At 47.5% G+C, this 26,158-nt stretch overlaps 2 protein-coding genes across 4 annotated transcripts in view; both read right to left on the minus strand.

Annotated features, from left to right (window-relative positions):
* Positions 1-19,661, minus strand: part of JPH2 (junctophilin 2) — a 68,248-nt gene extending 48,587 nt beyond the window's left edge. For both annotated transcript variants that reach the window (XM_024206975.1, XM_024206976.1), the window contains exon 1: positions 18,541-19,661. In XM_024206975.1, coding sequence (XP_024062743.1) covers positions 18,541-18,919 — 379 coding nt within the window. In that variant the 5' untranslated portion in view covers positions 18,920-19,661. The remainder of the gene's footprint in view (positions 1-18,540) is intronic.
* Positions 19,662-24,021: 4,360 nt separating this feature from the next.
* Positions 24,022-26,158, minus strand: part of OSER1 (oxidative stress responsive serine rich 1) — a 12,327-nt gene continuing 10,190 nt past the window's right edge. For both annotated transcript variants that reach the window (XM_024206964.2, XM_024206965.3), the window contains one exon: positions 24,022-25,996. In XM_024206964.2, the coding sequence (XP_024062732.1) occupies positions 25,303-25,996 (694 nt within the window). In that variant the 3' untranslated portion in view covers positions 24,022-25,302. The remainder of the gene's footprint in view (positions 25,997-26,158) is intronic.

Here is a 26,158-nt window from a genome sequence, read left to right on the forward strand (position 1 = left end):
GAAGTTAACTGAAGGTTGGGAAGAAGGATGATCTTGTGGCCGAGGCACTGGGGTCAGTTTTTGGCTCTTCCTGTGAGTCCTTGGGCAAGTCACTCAGCCTGAGTTCCTCATCTGAATAGTGGAGATAACGACACCCTCCTACTTCACAGGGGTGTTGAGAGGCTAAATACATTAAAAGATTGTGAGGTGCTCAGATACTAAAACGGTTGGGCCCAAAGAAGCATCTAAATAGACCAAAACTGTCCTCGAAATGCTGGGGAGACTCTAGGAGACAACTCTAAAAGCGTCTGTCTTGGACAGCAATTCCTGCAGCCATTGAATACGCTGCCCTTCACTGTTCCCAGAACAAAGCCCATAACCTATTGTTACGATGGATAAAGCTCCGAGCTTTAGGGATAGGTAGAAAAGAGAGGCAGCCACACCTCAGAAGCCCTCCAGCACTGACCCAAGGCTGGGATGTTTGCAGGGTACCTTCTCCCTACCCCTTTGAAGGATTTGCATTACACTAAGCTTCCCTCTGGTTGAGGAGAGCTGAGGGTGACTCCCTCAGCATCCCCATGTGGAAGGGGACAGAATGGGGCTCATCAAGAATTACACCAAGGGCTCCCTTCCAGGGCCGTCTCCAGGGTTTTGGGCGATCGCGATCTGCAGCGGCAATTCGGCGGAAGGTCCTTCGCTCCGAGCAGGAGTGAGGGACCATCTGCCGAATTGCCGCCGAATAGCTGGACCTGCCGCCCCTCTCCGGAGTGGCCGCCCCAAGCACCTGCTTGCCAAGCTGATGCCTGGAGCCGGCCCTGCTCCCTTCCCAGTCAGGAGTGAGCAGGCTGCCTCCCTAGCACGCCCAGCTTCTGCTGGCCTGGGAGGCCAGTTTCCCCAAAGCAGCTCTCTGCTTGGCAGTGCTATGTGATTAGACGCCTGACCCAAAGCCTATTGAAATCAGACTCCCATTAGTTTCAGTGGGCTTTGGATCAGGTTGCTAGGTGCTCTTACTAGACAACCAGGGAGGTCCTTACTTGTGGTCCCTTCATTTACAAAGCTCTGGATACAATCAACCCAAAATGATTCCGCTGGGGAGTTAAAATGTCCCTCCTGTAGCGGCCTCCCAGTCAGTTTTCCTCCAGCCATTTGAAAAGATGCCCTCAGATGTGCAGAGTTCAAAAGGCTGCCATGAGCCAGCCATTCAGAGCGGAAGTGACTTGGCAATTCATCAGCAGGCGGGTCTGCAGTGGCGGGAACACAGTGTGGACTGCAGCCGTCCCTCACTCATTACCTCAGTGTAGAGTCAAACTGCCCCTTAGATAAGCTACTGTCATTGAATCAGAGAAAGGTAGGGCTGGAAGTGATCTCTTGAGGTCACTAGTTCATCCCCCCACACTGAGGCAGGGTATATACCTAGCCCCTCCCTGACAGGTGTTTGTCTAACCTGTTCTTCAAAACCTATAGGGATGGGGATTCCACAGCCTCCCTAGGTATCCTGTTCCAGAGCTTACCTATCCTTATAGTTAGAAAGTTCATATTTGAGGAGGTTATGTCCCCCCGCTCAACGGTCTTTTCTCTAGACTTTGGGGCAGTCTCTTCTGCTCCTGTGCCACAGTTCCCATCGCTGTAAAACAGAGACAATAATCCTGCCTTCTGTCCTGGGATGTGAGTGAAGCTTAATTTCCGAATGTCAAGCTCCACCCTCGGGAGGGCACTAGAGAAGGGTAGCATGGGCTACAGGGAAAACCTTTGCTTTTTGTGTTGGGGGCAGGAATATCATTGTGGAGCCTCAATACAGAGCGATCGGAAAGAAGCAGTTTCACTGCTGCGGCTGCTTTGGAGGTTTCCCAAGGGGGAGCCCGTTTCCTGCCCGGCCAATACCCCAGAATGCTAATTCTGCTCACACCAGAATCCCTCTCTCCCTGGATTTCCCTCACTCTGTTGATACGGTTGCCTCAGTAACTGGCAATCCACCAAAAACAAAAGCAGCATTCAGCTCTGCCTCCATTCGTCACTGAGAGTTCGGAATGGGCCATCCCTTTCCAAACCACAGTGCAGAACACAGTCCCCCGCACCATGCTGCCCTCGATCAGCAGATGAAAGGTGCTAGGGGAGTGCAGATGTTAAATACTATTGCAAAGCATGACCACTCGCCCCTCCTAAGGGCTCAGTTTCTCACGGGCAAATGGCCAGCTGTGCAGGGGACAGTTTTATGGGCATCTGTTCTAAATGGGCCGCTTTCCATTAAATTGGGACAAGATACAGTGTCAGTGATTTACTGGCAGGTAGCAGAGTATGGTCACCCTTAGAGAAGCAAACCCTACGCAGAGAAGGACACAGAAAGCATCCTCCCTGCCAAAGCATCAGTTACTGCATGATCCTCTGCAGAGGGTGCAACCACTGCTTAGCTAACTAGCGTCAGGTGAGGGTGGTGACAGCATGTGTGTCAATTCTCTCCCTCCCCTCTCCAGCTCTCATCCAAAGGGAAGGATCAGCCTGGTTCCAAGAAATTAAATTCCACAATCTATTAGTCAACCCCAGGATAGTCCTGCCCAGGAGATGGTTTCTGATTCCTTCTTTGGCAATAATGGGAGTGAATATTTTACAGTCTCCCTGGCCAGTTCTGCCAAATAATCTTTACTCCCAAGCTGCCGGTTTCATTGAAATCCTCTTTGAGCCTGTCAGCAGGGTGTTAACTTACACACTCCAACAGGGAACAGAAAAGGTGCCCAGGTGCAGCAGCAGCACAAATCCCTCCCCGTGTGCCTCTCTCCAGCTATTGACGTTCTCACATTGTACTCCTCAGCATAGTGCCTGAACGCCTCAACCCTGAGCTAGAACCACAAGGGGGGGAGGGGGGAAGAGGAATCCAAACGTCACTTGGCATTTGGTTTCTCTGTTGAGGCCGCTAAACAAAGGGCTCAGTTAGAGCGAAGAGTTGGGGTGTGAAGTGGCCACCTGCCGAACGGGAACAACCAACCATGGCAAAATTCTCTTCATGCTGTTTCCTACCATGGTTTGGAGAAATTGCTTTAGAAAAGGAACAGTATGGTCTGGTGGGTAGGGCATGGATTGGGAGTCAAGAGACCTGGTTTCCATTCCCTGCTCGGCCACTCACCAGCTGCGGGGGCTTGGGCCCCTCTCTGACCCTCTGTAAAATGGTGACAATGATCCTTTATCAAGTTTTATTACTCATCTATAAATAAGTTCACATTCTGTATATGGATGGCCCTTGAACTCAACCACTTTGTCTCTGCTTGTGCTGGGGTTGCAGCCTGAAAGCGGAGCTGACACATAATATGGAATGACATTAGAGACCTTTCTGTAGGACATTAGTGACCTTCAGCCTCTTTCAATGCCTTAAGGATAGCAGACTCCATCCAATATTAACGAGCTTGAAACAGAATTCTAGCAAGTCTCTGAGGCCCAGAGAGTTTAAGCGACTCCCCCAGGGTCACACAGCGAGTCCGTGGCAGAGGCAGAACATGAACACCTCCTGCCTCTGCCAAGATCCCCTGATGTCTACAACTGTGCTCTGACCATTAGGCAATGCCACCTCCCAGCCACATTCTGTAAGCACCCGTCCACACTGGAGGGGCAGGATTTTTAAAAGCCCTATTATGTGCCCATCTCCTACTGACTGTCAAGGAGATGTGTGCCTAACTCCTATAGGCACTTTTGAAAATCCCACTCTGGGTCTTTAAGTGTGTTCACTGGATCATTTTAGAGCTGGTTTAGAATGGTTCAGCCCGCTCGATTTACATATAGACTGGCCGGCCAGTGATTCTACACTCAGTTTAAGCTGGTTTTGGTGCTGACCACGCTTCCCAGCCCACTCTTGTTAAAGATGAATTTGTTTCAAACAGTTAAGCTCACGTGGCTAAATGCCTCTTGTAAATGGGGCCTGAGCACAAACCCCAAACCGAGCAGGCAGAGAAGATAAGGCACTGAAAGTCCTTGACTGAGCTCACAGCATGTTTTTGGACAAACTGATTCCCTGTAAAGTGCCTGGACCCAGCTTTGTGTTTTTCCATGTCACTTCCCAAGCCATGATTTATAGCCTCTCTCGGAGCTTTCACCCTCTTACCCAGCAAAAGCCATAAAACAAACTCCAGAGCCTCCTGGGCAACTGCTGAGCGTAGTTAGAAAGCCTGAGGTGGCCACCGCTGTGTAGCACTGAATAATGAAGTCAGTGAGCAGCAGGAAGACAACTTATTCCTGCACCAGCCTGCCAGTCACATAGCAAAGGACAGCATATGGTGATCAGTCAAAGAGATAGGGATGCCCGTATCCTCTTCCTAGCCAGATCCCCGATCAGTGCAAGGGGAGCAGGGAGAAAGCCAGGGAAAGGAGTGTTGACAAGATGGAATCAATGTTAGTGTCACCCTTTACTCATAGCTCACGAGCCTGCTAAAAGACACAATTCTCCTCTCACACTAGTGTAAAACAGAAGCAGATTTCATTGCAGTCAGTGGAATTACAGTGGCATAAAAGCAATGTTATAGGAGAAGGATGCCCAGCAGTGAGCCCAGGGCACACAGAAAAGGAGGTGCGGTCAACCATGAGTAGGGGTGAAAGGGATACAGCACTGAGTCACCTAGTGACCTTGTTACTTACCTCGCTGTAAATAACCACCTTTGTGTCTGTGAAGACAAAGCCAACGTGGACCTAGCTAACACCTATGTAAAGGCCAGTCTGGGTATTTGCCAAATGTGTGTTCCAGGCTAACAGGGTCAGCCTATGGTAAGCCATGAACACCTGGAGCCTGGCAATCAATTAACAAGGTATAAAACTATAGTGAAGACATGCCCTAAAAAATGAGGCAATGTCTTAACTAGGGGGGGAAAGTTTGTAATTTTAATCCATGATAACCAACATGGAAAAATCTTAGTGTAGGCAAGATAAGTGTAGTTTTAACATATGTTAGTGGGACTCCTCTTTAGGGTTTAAACTGACAAGCTAACGTGCCAGAACTACAACTGCCTTCTCAACATTAGGATTTTAACACAGAGAAGCTACTCTGGGTTAAAAATGCACCGACCTTTTATTTTCCTAGTGTAGACATATGCAGAGTGTGCAGACAGGGTTTTGTCCTGGTTTAACTAAATTGGTTTAAAAACACACCTTGCACTAAATTGCAGCAAGTTTGTACAGAGCCAAGTCCTTAGCTAATTAGTATGTGTAAAGCCTTTTAAATTCCCTGGATAAAAGGAGCTGTAAAATGGAAATATGTAACTATTTATTCTGAAACATTAATACATGTGGGATTAGAACCATGTGCAAATCAGCCATCTTCCACTTTGTGAAGATCAAAGCTGGTTGCAGATTTTTTAAAAGTTAAAAAAATTAACTACAAATATGGGTGGGTTGGAAGTGGGGGTGTGGACAAAGTGTGTAAATTTTTTCCTAGATATTTTCCCTCTATTCTGGCCAGCTTTAGTGAAATCCACATTCAGAAATAGCTATCTGTCTGCACTCCCACCAGCAACAGCTTTCCTCCCTCTGCCTGGGCTGAGGCTGAGCCAAGGATTTGTACCAGACCAGGTTAGACATTTTAATGGGAAAACTTCCTCTCCTCTTCCTTCACCCAGGGCCGGCTCCAGGCACCAGCTTAACAAGCAGGTGCTTGGGGCGGCCAAGGGAGAGGGGCGGCACCTGCGGCAATTCGGGGGCGGCAGGTCCCTCACTCCCTCTAGGAGTGAAGGACCTGCTGCTGAACTGCCGCCGCCGATCGCGGCTTTTTTTTTTTTGTTTTTTTTTTCTTGGAGCGGCCGAAATGCTGGAGCCGGCCCTGCCTTCCCCTTTAAAAAAAAATAATCAAATACACTTTTTTTTTTTTTTATGCTCACAGTAACAGGTCCCGGCCTCTGAAATCTCCCATTTGCTTTCCCCCAAAATCAGAGGCAATAGAACAAAAGTGCAGCAGTTTGGAGACCCCTGAAAATGTGAATCTTGTCCCTGATGGGGCAAAAGCCTTGAGTACTCTCATTAGAGTCAGAATCATAGAAACGTAGGGCTGGAAGTGATCTCTTGAGGTCACTAGTTAGAGTCAGAATCTTGGTGCTGGTAACCAGGGATTTAGAGCTGGCAACAGCTAAAAAAAACCTAAAAATCTTCAAAGCGGTTTTGAAAAATGCTGCTTAATGGCATAATCTTCTTGGTATGAAAAATTGTCTAGAGTTGGAACAGTAGATTCCTCAGAGGTGAGTGGAGGCAGAAGGGAAAGGAACAGAGACCTGAGCTGGAAATCACATCTGAATAAAGGCACAGCCCTGATGCAGTCAGCCTGGCCTCTTTCCTCAGATCCACAGAGCTGGGATAATTCACACCCACTAGTGTGAATGTGGAGCATCTCATTCCACAGCACAGAACAGGCATGCCTCTCTCCACTACTCCCTTGAGAAATACAACTGTTCACAGGACCAAGGGTGGCCGCAGGAGAGGAGCAATGAAAGGAGAGACACAGCTGTGTTCTGTCCAGCCTGGCTAAAAACACCCACTCATCACTGAGCTGGAGAGAAAGCAACGGCCCTCTCCTGCCAAGGCCCATCAGGACAAGCCCAATGATGCAAAGCAGGGAAAGGAATGTACAGAGGCAAGTGGGAGTGGGTAAACAGAATCAGATTTTCTTTAGTTCTTCTTAATGGCTTGTATAAATTTGTGAACCTGAATAAGGGCACTGGCCAGAATGAGATCTGGTGCAGGCAGCTATTGAAGTCTCCACCAGCAGAGCTTCGCCAATGCATCTTAGCCCTGACATACAGTAACCCCTGCTACTCCAGTCCTGAGCCCCACACAGATCCACCCTGACCCACAGCTACCCCAGCTACTGCAGCCCTGGGCCCCAAAATCTCAGCCAACATGCAGTGTATTTTGTGATGTGGAAAACCCTGTATTTAGGACTAGGATGGGCCACAGCCTCGCTTTCCCTTGTGACTTAAGTCAAAGCTGGAACACACAGATCTGCAGAGGTGAAAGGCCAGAATGTTAATTTGCAGAGTCACTCAATCGCCAAGAACTTCCCATTGGTATTAACTCCCACGTTAGCAGGGCCAGGGCAGAGGGCTGATAGATGAAGTAACAGGGTGGATGGAGAGATGTGTAGATTGGAAAGAAAAACAACAAAAAGCCAAAAATGCCCCTTTATGTCATCATCAGTGGAAAGCTTTGCTGTTTTTTTAATGACAAGAAATCCTATAAAATGCCTGTCTCCACTCTTACACAAAAGATACCATACCTGGCTCTTAGTAACTCCTGTTAGGAGGCACATATGGGAGTCCGGCTGGTTTCTGTGTTTTTGCTGTGTTTCTAGAGATTTCTGGGTCTGCTCCTAAATGGAGCTGACCCTTTCTATTTATATACGCACAAGATGGGAAGGATCAAGTTGCAGAGCGGATTAATCATTGTCTCTGGAGACCTCAATCTCAATCACTCTGATTCACAAATGGATTGTGTGTGCCCTCTGCTTAGCTCGGATAATATATCACACCTTCCATAAGTAGCTGTGGTCAATTAGTACAGAGGCAGGATGATCCACAGGTCATGGATGGGCTCAAAGGCCAGGGCTGAAATTTGAGTGTCACATAGTGTATCTCACTTCATGAACCAGGGTCCATTCTTCAGGAGACACCACCCTCTTCCCTTTCCACACTGGGCATAAGAAAAAAACCCTCTCGTAGTTTTAGGCCTGGTCTACACTACGAGTTTAGGTCGACTTTAGCCGCGTTAAATCGACTTAAGCCTGGACACGTTTACACTACGAAGCCCTTTCTGTCGACTTAAAGGGCCCTTTAAACCGGTTTCCTAACACCACCTCGACAAGGGGATTAGCGATAAAATCGACCTTAGGGGGTCGGAATTGGGTTAGTGTGGACGGAATTCGACATTACTGGCCTCCGGGAGCTATCCCACAGTGCTTCATTGTGACCGCTCTGGACAGCACTCTCATCTCAGATGCACTGGCCAGGTAGACAGGAAAAGCCCCGCGAACGTTTGAATTTCATTTCCTGTTTGCTCAGCGTGGAGAGCACAGGTGACCATGCAGAGCTCATCAGCACAGGTAACCATGATGGAGTCCCAGTCCCAGTCCCAGGATCGCAGAAGAGCTCCAGCCTGGACCGAACGGGAGGTACAGGATCTGATCGCCATCTGGGGAGATGAAGCAGTGCTCGCCGAACTCCGAAACAGTAAAAGAAACGGCAAAACATTAGAAAAGATCTCCAAGGCCATGAAGGACAGAGGCCATAACAGGGACGCGCGGCAGTGCCGCGTGAAAATTAAGGAGCTAAGGCAAGCCTACCACAAAGTCAGAGACGCAAACGGAAGGTCCGGGGCAGAGCCGCAAACATGCCGCTACTACGCGGAGCTGCATGCCATTCTAGGGGGTGCAGCCACCACTAGCCCAAGCGTGTTCTATGAGTCCCTCTCTGCAAACGGGGAAGCGGGTTCGGCGGACGAGGAAGATGAGGATGGAGAGAACATAGATAGCTCACAGCAGCAAGGAAGCGGAGAAACCAGTTACCCCAACAGCCAGGATATGTTTGTCACCCTGGACCTGGAAACAGTAACCCCCGAACTGACCCAAGACCCTGAGGGCACACAGGGGACCTCTGGTGAGTGTACCTTTGTAAATATTACACATGGTTTAAAAACAAGCGTGTTTAATGATTAATGATTAATCTGCCCTGGCAATCGCGGCCAGTACAGCTACTGGAAAAGTCTGTTAACGTGTATGGGGATGGAGCGGAAATCCTCCAGGGACATCTCCAGAAAGCTCTCCTTCATGTAATCCCAAAGCCTTTGCAAAAGGTTTCTGGGGAGGGCTGCCTTATCCCGTCCGCCATGGTAGGACACTTTACCACGCCAGGCCAGTAGCACGTAGTCTGGAATCATTGCATAACAAAGCATGGCAGCGTATGGTCCCGGTGTTTGCTGGCATGCAGACAACATCCATTCCTTATCGCTCTTTGTTATCCTCAGGAGAGTGATATCATTCACGGTCACCTGGTTGAAATGGGGCAATTTTATTAAGGGGACATTCAGAGGTGCCCCTTCCTGCTCTGCTGAACAGAAATATACCCCGCTGTTAACCACGCGGTGGGGGGGAGGGGTGAAGTGACCATCCCAGAGAATTGGGTGTGAGGGGGAGGGGAGTTAGTTGGGTTTGTGCTGCATGTTAAACCTGAAATCGCAGCCCCTCCTTTTACATTGCAAACCCATTTTAAATGGCACGGGTGCTTGGTATGGGAAATGAGGGCAGAACTGTTTGAAACCATCCCCACATGTTAAGAAGGTTAAAAAAGCCCAAAGACTATATGTCTTACCATGGCTGCCTGCAAGCTGAAATCTGTGTCCTGGCACTGCGTGAGTGATCTCTCACACCAAACCAGGAGACTCTCAATATAAGAGGAAAAATGCGACCTTGTAACGAAAGCACATGGGCTGTGTGATGTTGTGAACAGCAAAATCTAACGTGAAAGAGTCTACCCATTGTTCTCTAAAATGTATCTTTTTTAACAACCTCTCCCTTCTCCACCAGCTGCAAATCTTACTCCTTCGCAGAGGCTAGTGAATATTCGAAGAAGGAAGCGAAGGACGCGTGACGAAATGTTTACTGAACTTCAGACTGCCTCCCACGCTGACAGAGCACAGCTGAATGCGTGGAGGCAGTCAATGACTGATTTTAAAAAAGCCCAATATGAGCGAGAGGAGAGGTGGCGTGCTGAAGATGAGAAGTTGCGTGCTGAAACGCGGGCTGAAGAGGAGAGGTGGCGTCAACTTGTAATCAGAAAGCAAGAGTCGATGCTCCGGCTGCTGGAGCATCAAAGTGATATGCTCCTGCGTATGGTTGAGCTGCAGGAAAGGCAGCAGGAGCAGAGACCGCCGCTACAGCCCCTCTGTAACCAGCAGCCATCCTCCCCAAGTCCCATTGCCTCCTCACCCAGACGCCCAAGAACACGGTGGGGGGGCCTTCGGCCACCCACTCACTCCACCCTAGATGATTTCCATAGCAATAAGTTTTAAAGTTTTAAATTGGAGTGTGTCCTTTTCCTTCCCTCCTCCCCCACCCATCCCGGGCTACCTTTCCAATTATCCCCCTAGTTGTGTGCTGAATTAATAAAGAATGCATGAATGTGAAGCAACAATGACTTTATTGCCTCTGCAAGTGGTGCTCGAAGGGGGGAGGGTAGTAGGGGAGGGTGGGGTGGTTGGTTTGCAGGGAAGTAGAGTTAACAGGGTGGTGGGGGAGGGGCAGAGGGTTCATCAAGGAGCAACAAACAGAAGTTTCACTCCGTAGCCTGGCCAGTCACAAAACTGGTTTTCAACGCTTCTCTGATGCGCACCGCGCCCTGCTGTGCTCCTCTAACCGCCCTGGTGTCTGGCTGCGCGTAATCAGCGGCCAGGCGATTTGCCTCAACCTCCCACCCCGCCATAAATGTCTCCCCCTTACTTTCACATATATTGTGGAGCGCACAGCAAGTAGCAATAACAATGGGGAGATTCTTTTCGTTAAGGTCTGAGCGAGTCAGTAAGCTGCGCCAGCGCGCTTTTAAACGGCCAAATGCACATTCCACCACCATTCGGCACTTGCTCAGCCTGTAGTTGAACAGGTCCTGACTGCTGTCCAGGCTGCCTGTGTATGGCTTCATGAGCCATGGCATTAAGGGGTAGGCTGGGTCCCCAAGGATCACGATAGGCATTTCAACATCCCCAATGGTTATTTTCTGGTCTGGGAAGAAAGTCCCTTCCTCCAGCTTTCGAAACAGAAGAGACTGCCTGAAGACGCGAGCATCATGTACTCTTCCCGGCCAGCCCACGTTGATGTCGGTGAAACGTCCCTTGTGATCCACCAGGGCTTGCAGCAGCATTGAAAAGTACCCCTTGCGGTTTATGTAGTCGGTGGCTTGGTGCGCCGGTGCCAAGATAGGGATATGGGTTCCGTCTATCGCCCCACCACAGTTTGGGAATCCCATTGCAGCAAAGCCATCCACTATGGTCTGCACGTTTCCCAGAGTCACTACCCTTGATATCACCAGGTCTCTCATTGCCCTGGCAACTTGGATCACAGCAGCCCCCACAGTAGATTTGCCCACTCCAAATTGATTCCCAACTGACCGGTAGCTGTCTGGCGTTGCAAGCTTCCACAGGGCTATCGCCACTCGCTTCTCCACTGTGAGGGCTGCTCTCATCCTGGTATTCTGGCGCTTCAGGGCAGGGGAAAGCAAGTCACAAAGTTCCATGAAAGTGCCCTTACGCATGCGAAAGTTTCGCAGCCACTGGGCATCGTCCCAGACCTGCAACACGATGCGGTCCCACCACTCTGTGCTTGTTTCCCGGGCCCAGAATCGGCGGTCCACGGCATGAACCTGCCCCAGTAACACCAGGATTTCCACATTGCTGGGGCCTGTGCCTTGTGAGAGGTCCATGTCAATTTCCTCATCACTATCGTCGCCGCGCTGCAATCGCCTCCTCCTCAGCTGGTCCTGGTTTGGCTTTGGCATGTCCAGGAGGCTCTGCATGTTTTCCAGGACAATGCGCGTGGTGTTCATAGTGCTCATAATTGCCGCGGTGATCTGAGCGGGCTCCATGATCCCAGTGCTGGCTATGGCGACTGGTCTGAAAAAAGGCGCGAAAGTAGTATCTGACGGACCAGGGGAAGAAGGGAGGGAGGGAGAGAGGGAGGGAGGGAGGGGCGAGTGACGACATGGCATACAGGTACAGGGAATTAAAATCAAGAAAGGTGGCTTTGCATCAGGGAGAAACACAAACAACTGTCACACAGAATGCCCCCCCCCAAAGATTGAACTCAAAAGCCTGGGTTTAGCAGGAGGAAGGGGGGGAAGCAAATGAATACAGAATAAATCTATTTTTTACATCTTAAGACGACGGTGCAGCATGACTGATAGCCCTTGGCATTTTCTGGGTGCTTGGCAGCAAATACTGGGCGCTTGGCAGTTAGCCTTCAGGTCTACTGCACAATCTGATACCCACTGCAGTATGACAACGATGGATACCAGTCGTAATATACTATCTACTGCCCAAAAGGCAAGGGGTTGCTGCTGTGTAGCAATGTTGCCCCATCCTGCGCATACTACATCTGATAACCATCATCATCAAGGCAAGGGGGCTGGTGCAATGCAGCCCCACGGCTGCCAGCCCCATGTCTGCCAGCACCCAGATAGCCCTCGGCCTCTTCTGGGTGCTTAGCAGACAATATTGGGCACTTGGCAGAAAATAGCATACTACGACTGATAACCATCATTGTCTGCCCGGGTGCCCATGATCGACAGCCACTGCAGTACGATGACGACGGTTACCAGTCGTAATATACCATCTTCTACCAAAAGGCAAGGGGCTGGTGCAATGCAGCCCTACGGCTGCCAGCCCCACGGCTGCCTGCACCCAGATCGCCAATGAAGGCTACCAGTCATGCTGCACCGTCTACCGCCAAAAGGCAGTAAGCTGCTGCTGCTGTTTAGCAATGCAGTCCCACGTTTGCCGGCACCCGGAAGACATATGGTGACGGTGAGCTGAGCTGAGCGGGCTCAATGCTTGGCGTGGTATGTTGTCTGCACAGGTAACCCAGGTAAAAAGGCGCGAATCTATTGTCTGCCGTTGCTGTGACGGCGGGGGAGGGGCCTGACGCAATGTACCCAGAACCCCTCGCGGCACTGCTTTGCATCATCCGGGCATTGCGATCTCAACCCATAATTCCAATGGGCGCCGGAGGCTCCGGGAACTGTGGGATAGGTACCATAGTGCAATGCGCCGGAAGTCGACGCTAGCCTCGGTACTGTGGACGCGGTCCGCCGACTTCATGCACTTAGAGCATTTTAGGTGGGGACACACACAATCGGCTGCATACAACCGGTTTCTATAAAACCGGCTTCTATAAATCCGACCTAATTCTGTAGTGTAGACATAGCCTTAAAGAGCTTACTTGCCAGCTTACTGACAACAGCCAAAATAGTATCCCTAATTCTTACAGTCAAAGTTTCATGCACAGATACCATGATGATAGACATGTTAGAAATACTTCGTGTGATGGACAGACAGTTTAAATAGACACGCAAGTAAAACAAACTAATGAAAACGTAGTGCTTACTGTTAGAACAAGTCATCTGAGTGAGGATTGATTTAAAACAGTGCATAACTAAAAAGCATCAATTTTGGGGCCAAATTCAGCCTTGGTAAAGCTCCGCTGGAAAGACAACATGGGCTAGTGGACAGGAAACTGGACCCTGAATGGGGCGACTGGGAGTCTGTTCCCACCTCTGCTACTGACTTGCTGCATGACCCTGGGTGAATCACTTATCCTCAGTTAAACGGTGATGCTTTCTTTGTAAAGCACTTTAAGATCTATGGAGGAACTGTACTATATAAGCCCTGTTATTGTTATTTTTGGGGTCAATGAAGTTACACTAGGGCTGAGTTTTGCCCAAACTTCCAAGTCCCTTAGCTGTGTCTGAGGACTGCAGCTCAGAAGCAATAGGAAGCGTGAAGAATTCCATATACGTTTGCTTTCTAGTGTCTGCACTTGGCAATACTCAGAACTAGCAGCAAAATCATGGTTACTCCCTCAGCTCCAGCTCTAGAGAAATCCTCCTCTAGGCTTCAGTCCCCTCTCAGCTTGATTACTGCTGCTAATTCCCTCTTTGATGGCTTCCACATGGCCCAGGTGCTCAGACTCCAGAATACGCACAGCCCTACTGCTGCTCACCGTCTGGTACACACGAAGAAGCATGGCTATATCACTCCTCTCCTTGGTTCCCTTTCCAGGTTCCCCATTCACTTCAGGGTCCAAAAAATTGCCCTCCCTGTTTTAAAAACTCTGCACAGACTCACCTTGGCCAACCCCATAGACCTTCTCTCTTTTCTTCTCCAGCCTCCTCCTCTCAGCACATAATTTCACCACTGTTGGTGCAAGAACCTTCTTCTCTGCAGCTCCAATCAGCTGCAACAGCCTTTCTGTACCTCTTCACCTCACTGAGTCTTCAGCTCATTTTATAGCTCACCTGAAACTTGCCTCATCATTTCTTTTCACCTCTCCCACTGGTCTCATGACAACTGAATTTAATTATTTTCCCATGAGATGAATTTATACCAGTGCTTTCTCCCAGCTCCCCAGAAACAGTCATGCACTATTTAATACTGTTTTCAGGCCACAGCTTGAACAAAAGACATTTTAAAAAGTTTTACAAACATTGTATTGCAAAACAGGGGTTGAAGACCAGATTTTTACATTAGCAGCTTCTTCTGTGTGGTTTAGTATGATCAAACAAACACCCAGAGCCCCTCCAGACATCCCCCATCTCTTCCTTGCACAAAAAATGATGGGGTTTGGAAATAATGTCAGAGACTGAAGCTCAAGCAATCGTTCACCCAATGCTGTAACATGCTTAGCTCATTCACACACACACAGGGCACTCCCTATCCTAGATCACCTTCCCCTTTACCTATAAAGCACTATTCTCTTAAAGGGCTCCAGTCTCACTCTTTGTCAACAGAACTATATCATGATGCTTTGAGTTAACCACATTTAAAAAAACCCAAACATTCATGTTCTTATATGTGTTACGGATACATTAGGTGGCATGGTCCCTAATGAGTCTGGGTTCTGCTTTAATGTTGAACCAGACCCAATGAGTGTAAGTGACACTACTCCAGGGGAAATTCTGTACCACTGTGCACACGCAGAATTCATGTCCCCCGCAGGTCTTTCCCCCCCCCCACACACAGAAAATGGATTCTGCTGGGGAGGCACTGCAATTACACCTTTCATTCACCAAGGGCTGCTGTGGCACCAGAAGAGAGGGCAATTGGCTCAGGTCCGGAGCAGCCAGCCACGGAGAAGGAAGGGTCAGAGGCTGCATCCCTCAAAGTGCCCTGCCCATGGGCCCAGGTGAGGAGGCACAGATATGGGGGGAATGGACAGAATGGGGCACACAGGACTCCTGGGGAGTCACATAGACTGGGGTTCAGAAGGGCTACTAGGGGGAGACTGGTGTGGGGACACAGGAGCTAATGGGGTGACAGCATTGACCCCAGGGCTGAATAGGAGTGGGGGTGCAGGACCACATGGGGACAGGGAGGAGGAGGTGGCTGAGTGGGCATGCAGGGACACATGGGGACAGGGGGGAGGGAGGTGCAGGGACACATGGGAATAGGGGGAGGAGGGGTAGCTGAGTGGGGAGGCAGGGACGCACAGGGATGGGGGGAGTGCAGGGATACACAGGGAAGGGAGCAGATGTGCCTGACTGAATGGGAGATGCGAGGGGGTCAGCCAGGATCTGCATGGGAGAGGCTCCCCACCAACTCCTTAACAATCCCTTTGCCCCTCCCCCCAAAAAAACCCTGTTCCAGACTTCTCCCACCCACACCCAGCAACCCTCGAGGTTCACTCCCAGGCTCCTTCCCAGCAATTACTTGCCACTTCCTCAGCTCCTCCATTACTCCTGACTCCCCGCAAGCCTTTGCACTGCTTTTGAGGGGAAATCCATTTCTGTATTGTAGTGTACATGAATTATTACTCAAAGTTCTGTATTAATATGCCTAGTATGTTATTTATCAAAAAAACATTTCCTGAATCTTTTCTGTTGTCTGTACTGTTACAGACATACTTGCTGACAGGTATTTTGAAATAAATGACCAAAATAATTGAAACTGGCATGATTACATTGTGTTATTTTGACAAATAAAATATGCAGAATTTTAAAATATTATGCACAGAATTAATTTTTTGGCTCAGAACTCCCCCAGGAGTAAAAGTGAGCACTATCGCCAATAGAGGGGTTTTTTACATGCAAGAGTAGGGAAGTGTTCAAGTGTTAAACTCCAAGTTTTGTGCCTGCCTAGATACCCTTCTTTTGTAGTGCTAATGTGAGCTGTTGAATATCTTTTTAATATATGGAGCTATACCTATCTCATAGAACTGGAAGGGATCCTGAAAGGTCATTGAGTCCAGCCCGCTGCCTTCACTAGCAGGACCAAGTACTGATTTTGCCCCAGATCCCTAAGTGGCCCCCTCAAGGATTGAACTCACAACCCTGGGGTTAGCAGGCCAATGCTCAAACCACTGAGCTATCCCTCCCCCCAAAGGTAGCTGCATTTCACTGGTGGATGAAGCAATCGCTGCATATGGTTTAAGGCAGTTTGACATCCTTCAAAATGAAAGGTGTTATATAAATGAAAGATAGTAGCAGGACAACGACTGTATTAGTGTGTCATTACACTAAACATATATATACTTTACAAATGACCTAAAGATCCTCATGTCAATAGTTCAATTCATTACAAACACATAGTTTAGTCCCTGCTCTCTATTATCACTGTATAGTAAACTGCATTGGATTATTTAACAAATCACATAGCCTGAAGATAGAAGAAGGATGAAGTTTAAAAAACTGAACAAATGAAATTGGTCACCTCTAATTTGCAGCTTTAACTGCAACTTCATGTGCCATAAGTGTAAGAACTTCAGCACTTGCTTAAAGTTAGGCATGTGCTTAAGTAACTTGCTGAATAAGGGCACATTAAAGCAAAGCCCTGGAAAGCCAATACTGTAGCTTGAACTCTCCTATTATTCTAAGGGGTTCTCACAACAAATTTTTTTTCTCACCAACAAAACTCTTGCTGGTGGCCACTCGGACAATTTTTCCTAAAATGCTTAATTAACTTTAGGAAAACAAATAAATATGCACATATATGTGTCCAAATCATTGTAATTTATGTATGTTGGGATTTTTGCAGACTCAATAATAAAAATAATGTACAGTTGTCTCTATTCTTTACTGGACCGAAACAGAATAGAAACTCAAATAAGGTGCTTTGCATGTTTTACTTTTTTGGTTGAATTTTTTTTTTTTTTAGACTTGCTAGCTAGTAAGTCTGCTACTGTGAAAAGCAATATTTGTAAATATTTTCACAGCAGACTTACTTAACCCCAGAAAGCTGGGTGACAAATTAAACCCTGGATGGGGAGTTGGCTAGGGCGGCTGGGATATCAGGGGTGATGTGGGGGCTTGAGGTGGCAGTGGGAGTTGGGGCAATGGAGGGCAGGGGTGAGCCCGGAACCTGGGGTCCCGCTGCATGGCTGGAGACTGGAAGAGGCAGGAGGGGCTGGGGTGACGTGCGGGGGCTGAGCCTGGGACCGGATCTCCGGGGCCGGAACCCAAAGCCCTGCGGCAGGGGGCCAGAGCCTTATGCCGCACGGCCAGAGACTGCCACCCACCACGCCAGGGCTGAAGCCCAAGCAGCACCACCCCTGGGAAGATGGAGAACTCACACTGGTCACCTGATCCTACAGTGGTTGTGCCTTCAGAAGGGGGCATGGACCAGCACCTGCCGGTGACACTGGGGGAGGGATTGCTGCTTTGCCCTTCCCCGAATCAGCACCCACGAGGCTGTGACTGCAAGAAAAGCCCCTTGTGGCCGCAGTTGAGAAACGCTGTAAATGTGATATGCCTTTTTATTATGAAGAGATACATCTCAAATTATTTTTCTTCATAAATAATTGGCATTCTGGGTCCTGAATAATAATAATAAAGTGCAATCCTCAGGAATATATCCGCGAGTACTCCCCTCCCCCACAAATCACCCTCTTGACTAGCCATACGAAACATGGCAGCATGCACTGTTCCACTATTGAAGAGTTGCAGAATTACTTGCACAGGATTCCTGTGATGTTGCATTATGATTGTTCATCAGTTTCAGACGCTTCCCACCTCATCTAATTAATTTTTTTCTTTACCGTTCAGAGCATTTGCAAAATGTCTGACGAATACTTGTATACTGAGTGCCTCTGTGCGTGAACACGGGCTGAGATTTTCAAGGTCTAGGGGATTTATACTAGTGGAAGATAGGTGACTAAATTCTCTAGACAGCTTTGATAAACATTCGGGTTGAGTTTTAGTCAGACATGTTCAGTGCATTCATGCAATTTGGTATTTAATAAATAGACACAGAACATTAAAATGCTGTAGATGATACAGTGATGTATAAGGCGAAAACATTCACAACTCTTTGCCCAATGAGAATTAATTCTTATTACTTTATAGTTTGCTGTAGTCATGGGCCCATAATTCTTCAGATGTCCCATAATATAATCCAGTCTTTCACTAGCCTCACGCTATAGAAAATAAAGTTTGGAGAAAAAAAAAATCTATAATCAAGACATTTGAGGAAGTTTTTCACATAGAAAGCATAGTCATCCAGAAGCTTTACAATTATTTGAGGTCTGTCTCATTTTTCTGGTGTACGGAAAAGGGAATGTGTGTAGATTACTGAGTGTTGCAATTTTCCAAGGGGCAGCCAGATTACAGAAATTAGGGCCTAAATGCGAGTAGATTAAAAAGTTGTCACACACAAAGCTCGCTCACACACAGAAATATATAAAAATATATGGTAGAGGTAGAATGTTCTAGTAAAGTGCCTTGATTTCTCCTCCCCAGCTTTTGCTATTGGTGCTCCCTCTCTCCTGGGATGATTTAGTCTCTGGATTTACAGGTCAAATATGTTGCTCACTGACCTGACCCCAACTGGCCCCTCCAGTGTCACCCTTACCTCCATCTGCGTAAGTCTCAGTGCCATAACCGTCCTGCAGCCCGTTATTCCAGGTGCCTTCGTACTTTGCTCCACTGCTCATGCTCTGCCTTGTCCCATAGCGTCCCTTAAAGCCATGGGTCCATTCGCCTTTGTAAAGCCACCGTCCTTTAGTCTCGATCCCCAAACCGTGCCTCTTGCCTTGCGACCAGTAGCCTTCATAGGTGTTGCCACTGGGCCACGTGTATATGCCCACCACTTCAAAACCATAGTTCCACGAACCCGAGTACTCCCCTTGGCCCTTGGGACCAGTGCAGATGCCATGGCCATGGGCTTTCCCCCCTTCCCAGCCCCCACAATATGCTCCTCCATCATCAAAATCAAACCTTCCTCCACTCATGGTGCCATCGAAGCTCAGCAAGCCGGGATCTCCACTTTGCTCCTTCCTTCCTTCCTCTTTCTTTCCCTCTTCCCTTCCTACTTAGCTGGACTGTTTTTCATAAGCGAAAATTTGGAGAGTTTAAAATGTTGCCACATTTCCAAATTAAACATGCTCAAAGCAAGGTACTGCACCAAGGGGATGATTGCCTTGTGCTGCCCAGCCAGAGGATAGAGGGAGAGAGGGAGGGATTTGGGAAGGGATCCTGTCTTGGAGAAGGATCTGGTGAGGACACTGCAAACACTGTGAACGCCACAGGGACCTTTCTACAACCCAGCACCCATCTGCCACCTAGGGGACTGGACAATCAAGCATGGACCATGCTGTGGGACTGGGGCAGACTAGGGGGAGAGGGATAAAACTCTCAGTTGCAAGATCTGACTTGTATCTCTGCAGGCTTCGCATTTCCCGGACAGTGCATTGGGGAAGCGTCCGGCCCCTTTAAGAGGCTCTTCAAGAAAGGGCAGGGGGGGCCCAGGCTTCTCTGGGGGGGGCCCCCTTTCCTGATCATACCCGCCCAGGCTGCTATGCCCCACGGCTCCTGCTGCTGCTCCGGCTGCCTGCAGAGTCCCTCCCTCCTCAGAGTCCCATTGTGTGTGTGTCTGTCTCTCCTTCGCAGCCCCTTCCCCCTTCCCTCTCTCCTCCTCCTGCGGTAGAAAGGTCAGCGCTGCCCTAACAAGGCCATCGGATCCCAGGAGCTGCTCCCAAAATAAACCCCCACAGGCCCAGCCCCTGCTCCAGGGGCCTTTTATGAAGGAGGAAAGAGACACCCCCCCACCCCCTTGGGCAGGAATCCAGAAAAAGAAGAGGGGAGGGGAGAAGCTGGGAAAGTAAGTAAGTGCCTGCTTAAAAATAGACCCTGGGAAGTAGCTAGGGGAGGTGCGTGAGAGAGGGGGGAGAGCTTCTGCTAGTTACTTTGGCATTTTTCCTCCATTGCACAGAGATCTGCTCAGTGGCTGGGGCATGTTTCCTGATTTGGGGCAGGGAGGAGGGAGGGCAGGGGGGAACTGGAGGATGTAGGGGGCAGGAAGTGGACAGATGACTACGGGTTTGCTCTCAGAACACAGTCATCCCACAACAATGGCTAGGACTGGGGGGCAGGAGGGGAGAGAGCAAAGGGCCACCATGTCCCCCAAAAAGTCAGTTCTGAGTTCCCAGCTGCTGCTGTCCTGCTTCCATCCTTATGGGGAACAGAAACACCACAGTCAAGGCAAAAAGCTCATATAAAGCTAGTGTTTGAGGCAGTGCTGTCCCCCACAACATGCGTCTGCAAACTGCTCCCACGCCTTCCCCGCTCACTGAAGCAAAGGGATAACAGCTTTCTAAATATCCCCTCCCCTCCCTCTTTCCCAGCACAGTTGAAGAGCAAGAACTAGACTCAGACCAGTCCCACAATTCTCAGGACAGGAGGCAGCCTTACAAGACCTCTGGCTGCCTCTCCTGCTAAGCTGGACACAATAGGACCTTTACCATCTGCAGGGAAGTGGCTCAGGTCTCTGTTACCTGCCAATTTCACCCATCCGCTCAGTCTTTGCTCCCCAGTAACACCATTCCTTCCACCAAAGTTTCTGACATAGTTACGTGAATGGGGCAGAGGCCACATTGAACAGGCAGTTTAGCGTTCAGGTGACAAAAACTTTGGGGAATGAGATGAAGTATGCTGCATGAAGCACTAAAATTTTAAATTAAAGCCCATTTATTCACTCACAGGCAGTACTGGGGGGAGGGGGGGCAAGAGGAAGACAAGAATATACACATTAAAGTGAAACCCCACAAAAGGTTTTGAGTTACAAACATTATTTGAAATTATGCTCATCTCCATCACTCATGCCAAGGGGTGTCAGTTGCCCTGCTGACAATGCAGTGTCTTTTCACCAATAGTACAGGTGTAATTGAGCACTGCACTTTCCCATTGTCATGCTGCGATGCGTAGTACGAGCCAGGGTTATCTTAAGCCTGGTCTGCATTGAAAAAAATCTAGTTTATTCAAGCCACTAGTGTAGATGTGTTTAAACCAGTTTTGCTTGGATCTGTAATTTACAGAATTAAACTAAACAGATTTAAGTAAGGTTTAAAGCAGTTGGGGTGGATCTAGACTGGGAGGGTTTGCACATTTGTACATCAATTTTAAATCTCTTTAGCTAGCCAGTGCATGTTTTCAAATATAGACAAGCTCTCAATGAACAAGCAACTGTAAATGCATGCGAAGCATCTGCTGAAATCCACTTCCCAGGTCAGCTGAGACCAAGTTTGCACAGAAGATGCATTCATCTCCAAAGAGAGGTTGCTGGCTGCCCCAATGTTCCCTACCTACTTCAGATGGGCCATAGGACCTACTTTAAAAAAATAAATCAATCATGTCTGGAGGTGTTTAGCACACAACTCCCATCTTCAAATACAAGACTGGTGAGTACACAGGAACGAGAGGGGGAAAGTTACCACAGCATGTCACACTGATCCAAATCTTTTCCTCCTTCAACCTGTCCCATACTCCAAGGAGATGCTTAGCAAGGCTATAAAAGGATGATGTGCTATTTAGTGACCACCATATTACTAGGAGCAGGAAACAATGGCAGTTATGGAGCCAACTTGTGGTACTGCTGGCACATTATGCACCCCTAGTAAGAGGTAAAGTATTGAGGTAGGAACTCCAGAGTTCTAAGCCCAGCTCTACCACTGATTTGTTGTATGGGTCCAGGCATGCTGCAACATCTTGTCTCATCTGTAAAATTAAGACAACCCATTGCATGGTTGTACGGGGCTTTACAACTGATGCTATCTTGATGGGCTTCAGTTTTTAGAACTGCAAAAGTACATGTAACATGGTGCCTAAATGCAGCTCCACATGCAAATACACCTAGCCATTTGCACATGCACGCACAACAAAGTTAAGCACAACAGTCACTTAGGCTAACCTTGTTCTAGAAGAAAACACACCACCAGCTTTAAAGCACACTTTTGGCCAAGGATCTTCCCTTACCCAGCCATTCAGGTTCTCAGAGACGTCATTCAAACAAGGGAACTAGCGACAAAATTCTATTCTACATAGTTTCTTATATTGCACGTATCACCATAGTATCTTAAGCATCATATCTGAGGCTCAGAAATGCCAGGTGCAGAACTGTCAACCCCAAGCATTCAAACATCATGAGTTAGACCTCAAGTTATAAGACTGGCTTAAAAATAAGATTCTAAAATAGTAAGTGTTGGGTTCTTTCACTATCTTCTGGTTTGAGCCTTTAGGGTACAGACAGGTCACATTTTCAACTCTGCTCTGAGGGGTAGATTTATTTATTTATTTTTTAAATGAGAACTGAGATTCTCATGTAGCCATTTTACTCCAGGTGCTGGGACTTTAAAAGAAACAAAATATTGCAAGACTTGTGATAAAATTGAAGAGTTATTAACACTGAAGTGTCTTCAAGTACATCTCATGCTGTTCTAGAAGAGCAGAGTTTATTATCCCTATCTGGTTTACCACCACCAATGATGTTAATGCCTTAAAACAGGGCAAGTTCAAGACCATGAAAGTTATTTACATTACAAACTGCAACACTATTCCACAACAAAACTGTAATCAAAATTATATTCAAATATGCATTTTAAGCACCACTTGGCTGTAGGACTCCTAAATGACTGAACTGATGCACTACTTAGAAAGTTGAGGGTAAGTATCAGTTAGCCAGTGGGTCTATATTGTCATGGACATGGAGTAAAGGTGACATCTAGTGGCCAGACATGGATTACCAACTTGTTTAGATGCTTTTCCTTCCCTAACCATCAACAGTTCATACCCAACTACTGTACAGTTTTCCTTTAGGGTCCCTACTAGATATTGCTTTGTGCTGCAGGATTCACTCATCAAATACAGGACAAAGTAATTGACTGTACCAGCTCCACCACACTGCACTTCATGTACTGCAGAACAGGGCAATCAAAATATAAATCCTAAGTCTATGGGACTCCAATGAGAAAACAAAATAGTGGAATGGTAACTGGGCCCTCCTCCCTATAAAAGGTATTACTCCCATTCCCCAGATGTAATACCTACTGTATGAATTAGAAGATGAGCAATGCAATGAGCTGGAACTGGCATATTATATATAGGAAAAAAACAAAAGAATGAGCAATTGGGGGAGAAAATGAAATTTCAGAGTTTACAATTCTAGTTCTATTCCTGGAGCAGACCACCACACACAAGGAAATGGAGCTACTTCACATTCAAATACATGTGACAAATCTTATTATCTGAATGCAGGGAAATTGAAGGAGAAAATGGACCCAGAACAGCCTGCCTATTTAGGACTTCTGACATTAAGAAATGCTAATTAGTTTGGGGTCATCGAATCTGTCTTAATAGTGAGGCCACTTCACTAGGATAGATTATAACACTGATAGACAATGATCATCCTAGCTCATTAAGCCATATCAAGCTGCAGATAATGGGGCAGGGATGACATTCTTAATAACCAGAGGTGCCAATGGAATTTAGCAAGGAAGTGTTTCTCCTAAATTCTTCTGGTCTCTCACACAAGGCACAGAACTACAAAAGTATCAGCAATTGATAACACTGGTTCATGCCCTCCCCACAAGGGGTCGCTTCAGTACCTGGCAGTATACTCCCTTGCACCTCTCCGCTGCTAAACCTAGAACAGGAGACAGCTGTTGGTGCTGCTTTGACGTGATCACATGCAGATTTGAGCTGCAGCTGCTCTTCTGTGCAGGGAGATATGCACTATAGGCAGTGGAGAACTGTACATGTATCCATCAGCACTCTGCCTCACGACAAGACAAGGATCACACTACCAATATTTTTATGTTTTAGTAAATGGATTGCCAGAAGGGAGGGAAAGGAGAACACATGGAGGCAGTAGGAAGGCCCAAGATGTCCTGGCTTGGCAATTGACCAAGTGTTAGTTGAAGCCTGCAGGTCTGTTATGTCTCAATTATGTCAAAAATGTGTCTCAAGGGGCTGGTCTACACTGCCACTTAAATCGACGTAAGTGACATCACTCAGGGATGTGTAAAAAAAAATCCCACCGAGTGACATAGCTTACATTGACCTAACGTGGTGTCTACACTGCACTACTTTGGTGGGAGATGCTCTCCTGCCGACTTACCTTCCGCCTCTCGGAAAGGGGAAGTACTGAAATCGACAGGAGAGCGCTCTGCCATTGACTTATTGTGTCTTTACCAGACCTGCTAAATCGATGCCGCTGGATCAATCACAGCAGCGCCTATCTAGCATACCAGTGTAGACAAGCCCCTCAGAAATGAGCAATTGTAGGGAGGACAAGTTTGGGTATTTTTGTCTAACAATAATCAGGATTACAGTGGGGGAAGGATGTGCAGACAAAAGCACACTGAAGAAGTTGGCAAATGCTATTTTTGGTCTTTTGATGCACTTTTTAAAAAACAAACTGCAAAGGAGTCAACTCACCTCATCAATTGCTTTTCCTTTGGCTATTAAATGAGGAACAATTACATTCAAGATACAAAGCCATCTACTTCTGCTGCAGCAGACAAAAGTAGAAGCTCTGATTACCTGAATTATTTCTCTGATTAGGAAGCCTAATGTGATAATACCTCTTGCAATGTTAATACTAGCACCTGATACTATACTAACTTGGAGAATAGGAGAGCTGTGAAGAAAAGAAAAGGGAAGAAAAGGTCAGAGAGTATGAAGAGAAAGTTTATCCTGCTAGAAACAAAACTGCTCTTTAATCATAAAAAGCAAACGTTGCACCCTCCCAGAAAAGCAAAAATTCAGGCACCTGGAAATAATTAGAGCAATGGATATAAAGTTTAAGGAAAAAATGGGGCATGACCCCCACTTTTAAAGTGTTCCCATAATTTCGTGCTACACAGCCCCACTTGACAAGTTTCCAAAGCTAACCCTGAATCCGTAACTGCCTGCATATGAGTTGCAATCAAACATCAAAAAGGTACCTCAGATGAGCTAAGATGCAGCACCAGGCTTCCCAAATAAAGAGGTCTGATCCCATATAGTGCTTTCTATGGTCTGGTCTGTGCAATAACCCAGAACTGCAGGATTGTTTTTTTTTAAATAAGACCTTTAATCAATGCAGAATTTCCCAAGTTATCTGTTCCATAAGCAGATATGGGAAGAGACCGTTCTTTAACCAAACCAACCACCATTCTAGGGTTAGAGCTGTCACGTTTCTAAATTAAGGTGTTTTGTCTGGTTTAAATAACAAAAGTTAGCTGAGATGCAATGAAGTGTTTTTATTGCAAGCACGGTGAGCAGGGAGTGGATTGCTTCTCATGTGGAGTGTGACTGAGGGCAGATTTCAATCAAACCCTTTCTCTAAAGCCCATTGATGTCAGGTGTACATCATTTCTGCCATGTGAGACATTTTCTTGGGAATATATAAGTAATATTCCATGTATCCTGAAAGGTCTTCAATAGTCACATCATCCACATAGGCCCTTGCTTGCTCAGAGCAAGATCGTGGAGAGCTTGAGGGAGTTCTTGATGGCAAAGGCTGGGAGTGGTCCTCAGCAACTGTTCTTTCCGGTGACAATGGGATGGTGTTCTGCAAGCCGGAGAATTTGTACACTTCCATGTCTTGCCACTGCTTACACTGACAGGCCTTGTCCATGCATGCACATGGCTTACTCTTGTTTTGTTTGGACACTGACTGGAAGTCAGAAAGATCTGTGGTCTTTAGACTTGCTTTGGACATCAGAGAAAGAGCAACAGAAGAGTTTTCCTGTTTGTTCTCTTGCACTGGCTCTGCAACAGAAGCCCCCGAATGCTCAGCACCAACTCCCTTGTGGCCAGCACCATCAAGAACAGGACTGGATTGTTCATTTGCACAGAATTCCTTTGGGATTGGCACTCCTAGCCCGGTGCTGTTGTCCGGAGTGTCAGTCTGGCTCTTGTGTACCAGATGGCTGCACACAGAAGGCGTTTTTGAACTGCAGTGGATAAACTTAGGAGGATGAAGGATTGGAGACTTAGAACGCCTCCGACGCTGGGTTCTCACTGCCCCTCTTGAAGGTTTCCTCATAGACCTAGCAGTAGAAGATACACAAGTGAGTGTTTACTCTATAACCAGGAGCAAGTACTATTTTTTCTGTGAATCAGAGTAGGAAAATTATTTAAAAAGCAAACTCCTCCACTGTACAGTAGAGCCTCCGAGTTACGAACTTCTCAGGAATGGAAGTTGTTTGTAA

This window comes from Terrapene carolina, unplaced genomic scaffold (genome assembly GCF_002925995.2).
Source record: "Terrapene carolina triunguis isolate 2854851 unplaced genomic scaffold, T_m_triunguis-2.0 Scaffold130, whole genome shotgun sequence".
NCBI lineage: Eukaryota > Metazoa > Chordata > Testudines > Emydidae > Terrapene > Terrapene triunguis.